The 13966-nt window shown below is 38.9% G+C and overlaps 1 protein-coding gene across 3 annotated transcripts in view; it reads right to left on the bottom strand.

Annotated features, from left to right (window-relative positions):
• Positions 1-13966, bottom strand: part of DISC1 (DISC1 scaffold protein) — a 152817-nt gene that overhangs the window by 33682 nt on the left and 105169 nt on the right. For 2 of the 3 annotated variants that reach the window (XM_087967947.1, XM_026669446.2), the window contains one exon: positions 13624-13684. The exons of the other annotated variant lie outside the window; for it this stretch is intronic. In XM_087967947.1, coding sequence (XP_087824073.1) covers positions 13624-13684 — 61 coding nt within the window. The remainder of the gene's footprint in view (positions 1-13623; positions 13685-13966) is intronic. 3 annotated transcript variants of the gene reach the window in all.

A 13966-nucleotide genomic window follows, 5' to 3' on the forward strand; every position in this document is an offset into this window, starting at 1 on the left:
AAGTCTCATTCATCATCTTCAGGCTTCTGTCTTCAGCTCTGTGCTTCTGTATATGTGTATATGTATATGTATGCATTCAATTTGATTTAAAATGAATATACTACCTATCCTGAAATATATTACCTGTGCTGTAACACAGTTCACAATTAAACTTATTAATGAAAACCAGCAAAACAATATGGAAGCTATTAAAGGTTGATTCAGATACTGAAAATATGAAAGCAGCAGTGAAATAAAACAGACCTGGACAGTGAAGGCTTTTCTAAAAGAGAACGTTTTCACCAAGTTTCTGAAAGCCATGCATGAGGAAATACTTGGGAATTATGTCTACAAGTACGGTATTTTTCTAAGGAACTAAAATAAATTGGTTCACTTCTTGTTACCCTTCTACTGCTTCTTCCAACAAAAGACAACTACAGGCCTACTGCTTCTTCCAACAAAAGACAACTACTCTTTGCAGCCTACACTGTTATTTTCTACAATTTCTCTGTTGGTCCAGGATTCCTCTGGAACTGTTCCACCAAGAACAGCTTTCATATAACTCTTCAAAAGAGACTTGAACTGAGCTGCCTTTTTCATTAAAAAAAATAAAATAATGGGAAGGGCAATTAAATACCAGCCTGGAAGCACTACCACACTTAGGGTGCCACAAACAGCACAAAAACAAATGCAACAATTCACTGTGAAAACAGGTTTCTCCTTCTGCTTTCCAATCACACACTGCCTAGTTGCTTCTCAGTGACTGATTATATGTTTACTCTCTGATAAAAGTTAAACACATCAACAGCAGTTAGAATCTGCAGTTTCCTGGCTGATAATAAAAAAGTGGTTTCTGGACTCAGGCTGCACAATACCAAATCTAAATTGAAATCTAAAAATAGCCTCACAAAAGAGTTAAGAGTGGAAAAAAAAAAAGCTGACATCAATATCTTGAGGGCAGAGCAGCTCCTTGGATTTTATGAGAGGGTACCGATTATGTAACTATTCTTATTACGTTGGGAAGCGGTTCAAGAAAATAAAGGGGAAGAGCCATTTTTGCATCCAATAATGAATGTTTGATTATGGTTATTAAAAACAACACACAACATAATACAGAGCAATAACAAGTCATAGAAAGCATTTCAGCTTGAGTTAAGGATTGGAATTGAACTCAGTTTCTGTCAGGGAGAGGGGGTATTCTTTTCATCCGCCAGCCATTTATTTCATCTAAGACACAACTTTAATCACAGCCTGTCATTTTCCTATCAATGTTCAACATCAGCGTGTTATAGTTAAATTATCTCCATGGGAAACTTAAAATGAGAGCCTGCTATAGTTGATTGTTTTTTCTTTGATTTCTTTCTAAGGTGACAAAGATAAGTTTACAGAGTGGGGTTGTCAGAAGCAGGAAATTAACTAATCTATAAGGAAATCAGCAAGGCATCTTGTTAAGAGCTTACATACTAATTGATTCGTTTGATATACTGCCTCAATTTTAAAGGATATTATCTCATGTACAATATAAAGTTTTTCATATTGAACTGTTCTACGGTAAGCCTTTCAGAAACATAAATCATTTAAGTGAGCCCATCCGCAAGCCATCTTGCTATCCTCATTCCAAAGTATCCTTCCATTGGATCAGATCAGTCCTTCTTATCGTTGTCCTCTCTTCCAAATATGTGCTCATTGTTCTATCTATGGTCATTGACTATGCTCACTCCTCATTTAGATGTCCTGGGTTGCCTTCAGGTTTATTCATAAATAAATGAATGAATAAATTGCACATAAATCATGAGGTTTCCCCAAATGTGCTACTCTCTTTCTTTTGTATATAAAGAAAAATGGAGGGATCAGAGGGCTGGCAGGATGGCACTGACAGCACTGGAAAAGCTCAACTAAAATTCTCTCTCTCTCTCTTTTTGTGGAACTATAAAACACATTTAGAGGGAGGAGCCAATGATAATCAGAATGCCCATCTTTGTTCCTGTGCTTCGGGAATGGTATTCAGCTGGTTCTGATCAGATCTGGAGAACGGGTAGCAGAAATTTTGAGTAGTTCAGAGAACCTGCAAATCCCACCTCTGACTGGCCCCGCCCCCATCTATTCCCTGCCTCCCGAGTCCCAGCTGATTGGCTGGGTCTTTTTGTTGTTGTCCTGCACAGGAGAACAGAGCTGGAAAGCAGGTTAGTGGGGTGGGGAGGGAATGGGATTTTGCAGTAACTTTCCCCCAGGAGTGGGGAGGGAATGGAGATTTTGCAGTATCCTTCCCCTGCCACGCCCACCAAGCCATGCCCACCAAGTCATGCCATGCCCACCAAGCCACACCCATAGAACCAGTAGTAAAAAAATAAAAAATGAATCCCATCATTGCTGTGCTTAGTATGCTAAGATATTGTTTTAGCTAAAAGAAAACTTGCATTGTATTTACTTTCTGCATAGCAGCGTCTCTCAAAGATGGCAAGTTTAAGATGTATGGCCGGGGAATTCTAGGTGTTGAAGTCCAACACATCTTAAATTTGCCAAGGTTCAGAACCTTTGACTCAGAGGATTGTGCTTCACTTTTTCCTCACCAGCAAATTTTTGGCTACAAATACTTTTTTTTTGTTAGAGGACAGGGTAAGGGGTAGAGGACAAATAAAACAAAACCTTTTCATAACTTTCTTATACTGAAGCTCCCACCGAAACTGTCTTTTTCAATTTCACTCAAGCACGAAGAGCTGTATCTCATACTAATTTGGTTCCTGTGTTTCAGATATTCAGATGTGAAAATGTCAAGAGATACACAACAATGCAGGGATGTTTGTTTGTTACATTTATATCTTGGGGTCTCACAAGACTCTTGGAGGTTTCATTGAAATCCATATAAATCATTAAAATATCTACAGTCCTGTTAAAAGCATACCAAAAAAAGAAAAGAAAAGGAATATGCATCAACTCGCAAATGCCCTCTGGAAAGTTTCTGTTTTCAACTGCATTCTGATGGCAGCCAAAGTTGAAACTAACCAGAGTTCTAGTATGGAGCATACTGCAGTTAACTAGGTGAGTAGTGATTAGGGCATGACTCACTATATTAAGTTCTCTTATTCCAAGTAGAGCTGCAATTGGTGCATCAGCCAAAGCTGGGCAAAGCTTCTCTCCCCCAGCTGTGACTTCTACCTGCTGTTTAGGCAGCAGCCATGAATCCAGGAACACCATCAAGTCCCAGATATGCTCCTTCTGCAGTAGAGCTTCCCCATCAAGAGACTCTCGTGGAATTGCCCAGGCAACAACTCCATCCTGCTATGATTCCAAATCAGACTCCCAGACACCAGGACAAAATATGAGCAGCCTTACCAGCCTGGGGTAGAGATGTAAAGCTGAGCATCATCAATATACTGATGGTATTGAATCCTCAATCAATGAATGACCTCATCTAGTGGTTTCATGTAGATGTTAAACAATAGTGGGGAGAGAGAACCAAACCTTGTCATTCTCCACAGAGAAGCTGGCGCTGAATCAAAGTATCACCCTCTTCCACCATGGACTAGAATTGGCCATGGAAGAAGAAAAAGAAGTTGCTTCAAAACAGTAATTCCAATCCCTAACCAACCAGAAGGGTGAGATGCTTAATGCTACTGCAGGTCACTAGAAATCTAAAAGGATGAGCCATGGTGGCACATTATAATGTAGTACTACAGGCTACTTCTGCTGCCTGCCAGCTGCCTGCAATTTGGCAGTTCAAATCTCACCAGGCTCAAGGTTGACTCAACCTTCCATCCTTCTGAGGTGGGTAAAATGAGGACTCAGATGGTTGGGGGGAATATGCTGACTCTATAAACCACTTGGAGAGGGCTGTAAAGCACTGTGAAGTGGTATGTAAGTCTTAAGTGCTATTGCTATCACCATCCATTTCCTTATAAAGATCCTTCACCAATGTGACCAAAGCTATCTCCATCCTATCACAGTTTTGGACCCCAAATTTACAAGGAGCCATTTCATCTAGAGCATCCCCAAGCATTAGTCATACATAGTTGCTTATAGTCTAGCCACAATTGAAGGATTCTGGACACTCTGTTTCTCTATTTTGGAACTGGATATGCTCAATGACTTAGGTTTGGTTGAATGCATTTTGGATCTCAGTCCTTTGCAGAAAACAGTTCCTCTCTTGCTTTTAAATTTGCAATTGTGTATTCCTTCAAAATATTTTTTTCTACCATCAGAAATATTGTGTGGTGAGGCATCTCTCTTGGAGCAAGAGGATCTGCCAGATGCAATTATTTGGATATTTTTTTTTGAAATATATATTTAAGAACTGTGCATCCCAAAGTACTGTGTCTTAAGGAAACAGTATTTCTTAGAAGATTTTAAAAAAGGAGATCCAAGCTCAGTTCAGTAGCCTGGAAGGATAAAGGTAACCTTGGATCAGTTTTGAATCAAAGAATAAAGTAAGAACTGGGTGGTTTTGTTTTGCTACTTCATAAATATCAAAGGGATCTGTCAAGGGCAGACAGTCCTACAATCTGACCTATTTCTTATGCTGATAAAAAAAAGTTGAAGCTTTGCGAAGAATATATAAGCACTATAGAATCTCTAGCTCTGAAATGATTTAGTGCAGTTTCTTTATTTTCCAGCCAATCAATGATACTTCTCCAGGACTTATTAATTTGAGACTTGGAGAAAAAAATATCAAAGACATTTAAAAAAAAAAGACAGGACCTTGTTTTGCTCTCCTCCTGATCATTTCCTGAAGTGAAGCCTGCCAGGATTGTGGAGGTGGGGTTTATTTCACACTATTCACCTACTTTCCTTGGAGAGAAGAATGATTGTGGGAGAGCAGTCAGGTCTCCCAAGATCTGGGAAGGAAAGCTCAGGCTATCTTTCTTATCTTAACAGATAAGAGAACAACAGAGTTGGAAGGGACCTTGGAGGTCTTCTAGTCCAACCCCCTGCTCAAGCAGGAGACCTTATACCATTTCAGAGAAATGGTTGTCCAATCTGCTTTTAAAAACCTCCAGGGTTGGACCCACAGTCATTCCACTGATCAATTGGTCTGACTATCAGGAAATTTCTCCTTAGCTCTAGGTTGCTTCTCTCCTTGATTAGTTTCCATTCATTGCTTCTTGCCCTGCCCTCACTGCTTTGGAGCAGTGGTCACCAAACAGTGGGCCAGGTCCCACTGGTGGGCCTTGATAAAATTTTGGTGGGCCGCAGAGAAATCTCATCCCCAGAGCATCCCCCCCAAAAAAATAATTAATCCAGGCTGTGCAGAAACACAAGGATGCACAGCCCACATGGCCCGCGGGAACCCTCCCCGCCCACTCACTCCTTACCTGGCAAACTTGCCCGCTAAACTGCTATTTTTCCTTTTTCCAACCATCAGCTGTTCTGCTGTGTCAGGAGATTTAGATTAGCTAGGAAGCAGGAAACGGTTGGATTTCTTGCTTTCTAGCTAGTCTTTAGATCTTCGGCTCTGCTTTTAAGCACAGCCGAACCTCCCTTAGGACTAAAGGTTCTGTTATTCAGGGCAGACTCACGGCAAGCAAATTTGAGAGACTGAGCTAGCCAAGGGCAGATAGATAGATCACTAAATGATTCTGTGAGCAACTCAATCTGCCTGCCTGTTTTGCCTGATTTTGGGTAAAAGTTGCTCTTTTTTATATAAAAAAAATAAATATTTACATACATGGTGTGTTGTGAGTTAATTTTGTGAGTTTGCTTGCTAGCAAATTTTATGAGTTTGCTTGCAAGCAAATTTTATGTGACAGACTGAGCTAGCCAATGGCAGAAAGATAGATCTCTGAATGAATCTGTGATTCTGTGAGCAACTCAATCTGCCTGCCTGCTTTGCCTGATTTTGGGTAAAAGTTGCTCTTTTTTTATAAAAAATTCAATATTTATATAAATATTGATAATATTTACATACAAGCTATGCCCAGCCAGTCACATGACCACCAAGCCACACCCACAAATTAGGCCTTGCCCACAGAACTGGTTAGTGGTTCCTGGGATTTAAAATTATGAGTTTGGTGGTCCCTGAAGTCCAAAAGGTTGGCAACCCCTGCGTTGGAGAATAGTTTGACTTCTTCTTCTTTGTGAGTCCCCTCAGATATTGGAACACTGCCATCACATCACCCCAGTCCTTCTTTTCATTAAACTAGACATACCCAATTCCCGCAACCATTCTTAGTATGTTTTATCTTCCAGTCCCCTAATCATCTTTGCTGTTCTTCTTTGCAAACTTTTTAGAGTTTCAATACCTTTTTTATACTGTGGTGATCAAAACTGGATGCATGCAGTATTGCAAGTGTGGCCTTACCAAAGCATTATATAGTGGTATTACACTTCACGTGATCTTGACTCTGTCCCTCTGTCAATGCAGCCTAGGACTGGATTGTGGGTTTTGGCAGTTGCAGAACATTTCTTCCTGCTGATACAATTGTAATTCCTTTTTCAGAATAATTTCAAGGAATTAGGTCTTCCTAATCAGGAATACTGTGTCCTTTCCCTCTTAGAAGTGACAGAGGTGGACAACTAAAGATTATCACCTGGATGCAGCCCTTGAGTTTCTTAGGTGCAGCTGCAATAGGCTTCCCAAACTTGTTTCCAAATGCTAATTTTAAGAAGCTATTATCCTTAAGAAATAAATTATTAAATGATTATTCTTCAGCTTTGTATTAAAAATTCCTTCCTTACAGAATTATTATTCCTTAAGGAAACAAGACTGGACTCCATCTCCAAAAGAATCAAGCAACCTTGTCTGACAAATGCCGAAAAAATTATTTTGCGCATCTCTGCAAGAGGTTTGCCAAGACTTCCTACCCAAGATGACATATATCAAATTAAACAAGGCAGTGGGACATCAATCTGTGGATGACGTTTCACCACCACTACAAAATAGGCCTTAATAGTGGCTTTAAACTGAACTGTGTTAGATCATAAGTCTAAGGAACTCCACCACCAATTCAACAATAGTCAAGGAGCTCAGACAGGGAGGTTACCATGCAGCAGGGAGTCTGATACAACAGCAACAATCCCAACTGATACCTAAAGCTCAACTTAATGAACAGGGATTCAAATCCAGTAATCTGTGAAGCAGCACCCCTGAAAGCTACAAGGGATTCCTGGATGACAATTGCCACACTTCCACCCCTGGCCTGGAATCTCAACTGATGTCAGATCTGGAACCCAGCTGGGCGTGTCTCCAAAAATGCCTCCACATTCTGGGTCCAACCTTGATAACGAATGCCAGGTTGACTCTCTCGTCAATGATTAGATTGCAGATGAAGGAAGCCTTATTATGGGCTGACCTTACATTTAAAAGCAGCAGCCAGAAACTGGGGCATTTGAAGACCTGCTGACTGGGTACAGGGGTTAAGACCAGGGGTGGGATTCAATTTTTTGTGGTTCTGTGGGCGTGGCTTAGTTGGTGGGTGTGGCTTGGTGGTCATATGACTGGGTGGTGTGGCCAACTCAACATCACTCATCTCAAGAGGCACTTCTTGTCTGGCGTCTCATGACTGTGGGGATGCTGCAATGGTCTTAAGTGTGAAAAATGGTCATAAGTCACTTTTTTCAGTGCCATTTGAATGGTCACTAAATGAACTGTTGTAAGTCAAGGATTACCTGTACAAAAATACAAAAAGCTTCTTTGCTTTCAAAAAGCTGCCCTAAATACCAATCATTAGACTAAAAATACCTGCAAGCCGGAGTTACAAATCAGGCAGGGTGCCAGAGCACCTTGAGGAATGAAAATAGTTAAAATGCAGTGATAACTATCAAGCAGCCAACTTTTGCTCATAAAGTGAAACCATTTAGCAGAGAGGTCATTTAAGCGTTCCAGAAAGAGCACACCCAGGAGACGCAGTCCTTAAATCCATTTGCATACCAGCTGGTCTCACTCACCTCACAAGATATCCGAAGGTAATCATCCAGATTTAAGGAAAGGTCACATGCCCCCCAGAAAGGCTGTAAAAAAAATCAGTGCCAGGTTTGCATCCTGCCTCTTGGAAGTATACCCCAAAAGGACAGGGCCAGATACCACTAAAGCAGTGAAGGAAGACTCCCACCCCAGACAGAAAAAGAAACCATGAAGCTGGAAAAAATTCAAACACAATACAAATAATTACATCACAACAGTAGCTGTTGCTTGTTGAAGCTTAATAGGGAAAATTATCCAATCAACAAACACAGGATTAAACCTTCACCAAAAACCAGTTTTAGACCAAAACTCAGAAAGGGTATGTAAACTCACATTTGAATGTCAATCTTTCTAGCTAGCCAAGAAGCCTTGCTGAATGTCACTCATCTTGGTTCTCTGTCATTAAAAGCTCCTTTCCAGTTATTCAATTATTTCTTCAAAGTGCTGATTGTCCAGGGAAGCATTTCCTCCCAACAGCAGTGTAAACATCTTAAAACAATCCTTCCCCTTTAAGAAAGCCAAGCCCCAGAAGCTCTGGAGACAGGAAGTCTAAGCGTACCGGCAAGAATGTAATAAGGGTGGGGAAAAACAAAAGGAGATTGCTTCTAATTACCAATTCTCCGAACTGCTTAGAAAGATAACAAGGGGTTCTATAGAACCGGTCAGAACTGGTAGAATCCCACCCCTGGTTGAAACCATAGAACTTGAATGCAAAGCCAGTATAAGATAGTGGGCAGCCCTCCAAGTTCTGTCCACTTCCTGTTTTCCACATCTCCTGATGTCCCCATCACCATAATACTTTGGCACCAAAGGTGGTATTCAGCAGGTTCTGACCAGTTCTGGAGAACCGGTAGTGGAAATTTTGAATAGTTCGGAGAACCAGCAAATACCACCTCTGACTGGAGATTTTACAGTAACCTTCCCCTGCCACGCCCACAGAACTGGTTTTAACAAATTTTGAATCCCACCACTGTTTGGCACATCTGTATACTCCCTAAAGGTAACACCATCCCCACTCCAGACCCCCCAGTTCCCAATGTCCTCCATTTCATTCATCCCAGGGAGGCCAAGAATGGCTGGCTCAGGAATTCTGGGAGTTGAAGTCAAAAGGTCATAAAGTTGCCAAGGTGGCCCACCCCTGGGCTAAGAGCTCCCTCTTCATTCAACCCCCTGCCCCACCAATCTCTCCTCTGGCTATCACCCAGAAAAGAAGAAGCAGAACAGTGGGAAACCCACAGTTCAAAACCATCAGCAAGTTAGCCAAAAGATGGAATCCTAAAAGATCCAAAGTCCAAAGGTCCAAGAACAAAGAGATGTCTACCCAGGGGAAAATGTTTTCTCCACCTCCTCTTCCTTTTTCACTGAGTGAAAATAATCTTTTTGAGATTTAGAATAATCACTTAACCACATTAAATGGCTTCCCCTAAAAAATAGTATTTATTTTGATTGATACAAATAAAAAGTAGTTTGGACCCTAAAGGAACAGCAATAAGGGATTTAGAATCCATCACTGTCTGGTTCGTGAGGTACCGTGGAATTCCACATCAACATGTGATAAATACAACTGCAGTCTTTCAGAAGAAATGATTGAGGTATCATTATCATTATCATTATTACTGAACTGATATGATGTCATTTGTAAACAGTTTGAAAAAAGAGGGTGCAACAGAGCTGAACAAATAATTTAGTAAATCACTTATTAATTAGAAGGTTTATCCCTCTGCTCTAAAGACTCAGGGCAGACAACAAAATAAGGATGGCTGGCAGAAAGGAGAAAATAGCAAAAGGAGGGTGGTGGTTAAAACTAGATGTAATAATAGCATGTTTTATTATCCTGAGCTTACTATACATCCAGACAGGATAAAAATAACTTGTTAAGAGTTAGCAGTTAATAACAACCCTCAGCACTGCAAATCTTGTTTTTTTGCTCACAAAACAGTATCAAAATTGATTTTCATAGGATTCTAGAAGGACAAAAACAATTACACAGTATGATTTGTTTATGGAAATCGTTACTAGAATCCATGGTGATAAGGATTACACAAAATCAGGGCAGTAAAACCTATCAGTGATCAAAAATTATTACAGCTGCATGCCTACTTTCCCCCAGAAATTAATGTTTGTGATATTTAATTCTATGGCATAATCTCCTCGTACTTAAAGGCACAGTAAAGGCAGCATCTTCTACCAGCAATGCAATGTTGTGTCAGTACTTTCAAGGAAAAGTGCTCATAAAGAATCCTTTGAATATTATAGCCACCCAAAGATAAATCTGGACTTCCCTAACAGAGACACAAAAAATAATGATTTTCCATTCATTCCTGGTATAGTTTTCTTTATCAAAATAGAAATCTAATCATTATTCATCGAATTATCAAGGGACCATCCCAATGTAAATGCTCAGCACTCTTTGGAGACATTGAAAACTCCATAGCGACTATTATAAACTTGTCCTTTTTTCTCTCTCTCACATCCAGATCTTCAATCTGACCAAAGATGAAAAAGTCTACCTCTACTAAGTAACCTTAAAAGTAGTACTTCCAACCAGATGATCTGAGTGTGTCAAAGACAGATGAGCATTAATCTCATTTTGAGATGAGATTAATCTTAGATGAGCATTAATACTCATCTAACCAAACGTAGCAAAGAACCATGGGGGAAAAAACTAATATGATAAATGCACATGAGCCAGACAAGATGACTTGGCAAAAGTGATAGGCAAGGAGGTCAGCCAAAAACGCTGAAGAGTTTGGAGCAATAAGGTGCTAGAGCCAAGTGTAAGTCACCATACCAGAGAACCCACAATAGGATGCTACAAAGTCACGGTGCAAATTGCTTGCTAGAGTAGATTCAGTATCCTCTCAAATTGAGTGCCATTCCAAAAAAACTACCTGGGAAGAATACTTTTATGGCTTTTATGTACAAGAACACCCCCCTCTCTTTAGTGTGATCATAACTGCAACATTCATTCCAGCAGACTTTTGTTCCGTTTTTAAGGAAAATCCATCTGTTAACATATAACAAGGCATCTGTCCTGGTAGAACTGGAACTGTGGAATTATCAGCTTGTGCCAAGTTTATTGTAATTTTTACAGAGTTTTTTTTTAGGTGCCATTTGCTCTCTTTGGAGTCAGAACTGAATCCTGGGGACCACAATGACAAATCCATACAGTTTTCTACACAACGTTTTGAGGTACTAGATGAATATTTCTTCCATTCTTTTTCTGACCATTTTCAAATGAAACATTTAAAATGGACAATGTTATGCAATTACTTGTAGAATTTGCCAGCAAGGAATAGCCAATTAAATTCTACTTATTTTAGGTGGCAATCTTTAGTAACCATTACTGCTTTCAAATCTGCCTTCCTTCAAATTGTTATATTATTTCCCAGTTAGTTCAGCAATCTTTAATTAATGTACATTATAAGATAGTTAGATGTCCTTTAGTTGCTTCACAGTGACAATAAGATATTCTATATATACTGGTACAGAGAAACCAACACAACAACCTTGCCCTTTCTAAAAACAACTATTCATATGAGGAACTTTTTAAAAATGTAAATACCTAGATAATCCTGTTATAAAGGAAACACAACACCAAGAGATAAGCCATTTAAGAGGCAACCAAAGCCTTAAGGGAAGCAACAGAGCTCTTCAAAGCTAGAAGATTAATCTCCATAGGAGTTCCAGAAATGAAAAAGAAGAAACAAGCTTTATCTGAATAAGGATTAAAGAATAATTTTCTTTTCTTGCTTTCTATATTTGTGGAATATAAGGAGTAGAATTCTTATTGATCTTCAAAGTTCTTGAGAATCTAACAGGAAATTATTTGATGACATGATACAATAAACCGTGGAAAAATTCAGCTGAGAGCTACAGAAAAAAAGGCTAACTGGGGGCAGATATAGAGGATTTTCCAGTATTTCAACTTAGATATTTTTTTTAAATCTGGAGCTGCACAACCAGAGGCCCGGGACCACCCTCTAAAGTACTGAATGTCCTTGAATGTGTTGTCAGAAGAGGAACATTATGAAATACATGACAGGGACCATATTAAGTTTGCTCATTTTTAGTTATATGTAAAAGAAATGAAATCAAATTTAAATTTAATTGTCAGTCTGCCCATTACTTTCTGTATACAGTCACTAGCATGCAACATAGAGGCTAAATATGTCTTCAGCTCAAGAAAAAAAAAACATGTGTTAATCCATATCTGGTTCATTGCCAAAGAGTAAACAAGGCTTTAATAATTCATTTCTTGGCATGAAATTTTTAGAAAGCAAAAAGGTTGAAACCTTTTATATCCTCTATGGATCCAGAACTACAAACTTGGCAACTTTAAGATTTGTGGGACTTCAGTCTGTCAGTCAGTCAGTCAAATAAATAAGCAAGCCCCATTCACCCAAGGCTACAATTTGAAGTGTTTGTCCATCTAGTTTCTTGACCAAGTTCATATATTTTTAAAAAAGATTGTTTTTCATCTATAAACTCTCCAAATCTGTCAAAGGAGTGGACAGTGCACTCAGGGATGGCTGCATCCTTTACAGATTTTGAAATGTACATAAGTTTGATAAAAACTATTTAACACACTAATTTTCAGATTCAGTATCTTATATCGTATCAGTTATCTTCACATTTACTGCAAAACATTCAGGTTTGCAACAAATCTATTGACAAAAATACAGTCAGGTTCCAGTCAATGTGCCTCCAACATCATTACAAGCATTCTTTACATATTTATCCATAAATATATTAAGCACCTAAAGAAACATCATATATCACATCCTTATCCTACTTCCTGCTCAATGTTGAACCATTATCTAAGCTTTCCATTTATTCTCATATATCATTTACTTCTATCACATCTGCTTTTACAAAATACTTTGGGAGAAGATTAAAGAAAGGGTTACCAGACTGGGATATATGAAGTGGGGAGCGGCTCAGAAAAGTCAAGATAGTGGTCGCAACCATGTGTTCAAAGCCTCACAGGAAAAAATCATGGGGCTTTGACCATATGTATGAATATTGACCTTTTTTTTACTGTCCCGAGGACACCTGTGTTACCAGCCCTAGTCAGATGCATCATTCCTGTTATTGGAAAGAAAAGTATCAGTCTAGTATGGCACATTTTGGACAGTATGTCACAAGCGCAAGCGAATTCCAGTTTTATCCCCAAGCAAATTCCTGCTACTCTAGGTAAACTGGGATTTCTCCATATTCTACCCATTTGGAGACACATGTGACACATTCTCTGGATACATAAAGAGAATTCATAACAATGGCATTTGATATCCCAAACACCTTATAGCAGGAATAAGCTATCATAGTAAACTGTACTCAGAAGTAGGAATCTCCAACACTGCGCCATCATCATTCAGAAAGATAACCAGCTAATTCTCCATGGACTGGAGTAGAAAATCATATCAAATGAATATGTTAGATTTCTGAGAGGTTAACCTATCTATATCTATAAGAGAGAAAGTGAAGTCCATCATTACAATAAAAAATGAAAAGAAAAGAAAAGGGCATGTCAAAATCCCTGGCCCACCTATTCTGGAGAATTTGTAATATGCTAATCCTCTGATACCCCCAGTGAAATATATTTTAACTTAAAGATTCAAACTAATTCCTTGAATTATATCCAGTCCAATATAATTAAACACATAACTAAACAACATAAATGCCCAGGAATCAGACAGCACTGAAAACATTTTCTAAAAATTTGAAAGATCCCAGGATGCCTTTACCTTTGCAGTTTTTCTTCTAGCACTTCCATATAGTTGACAGTATTTTCTTTCAATTTTTTCTCTGTAAAACAAACATGATTTTTTTTTCACTAAGAGAAGAAAGAAAAAAGGTAGAACAAATTTTATAGAAATTGATAGAATTTTACATATTTTGCTACAAATGAAATTTTGTTCTGTTCAGTTTTCAGATTTGAAATTAAAGATATGCTCTTTAATAAAAGCTGCATTTGATGAGATGAATGGCTATGTCAATTTGATGAATGATTAGCCTCTCAAAAATACTCAGCTGATAAACACTAAAGGTAAAGGTAAAGGTTTTCCTGTCCAGTCATATCCGACTCTA

The sequence above is a fragment of the Notechis scutatus genome, chromosome 1 (genome assembly GCF_049901735.1).
Source record: "Notechis scutatus isolate UNSWTSFEM ecotype Mainland chromosome 1, rNotScu1.2, whole genome shotgun sequence".
In the NCBI taxonomy this organism is placed as follows: domain Eukaryota; kingdom Metazoa; phylum Chordata; class Lepidosauria; order Squamata; family Elapidae; genus Notechis; species Notechis scutatus.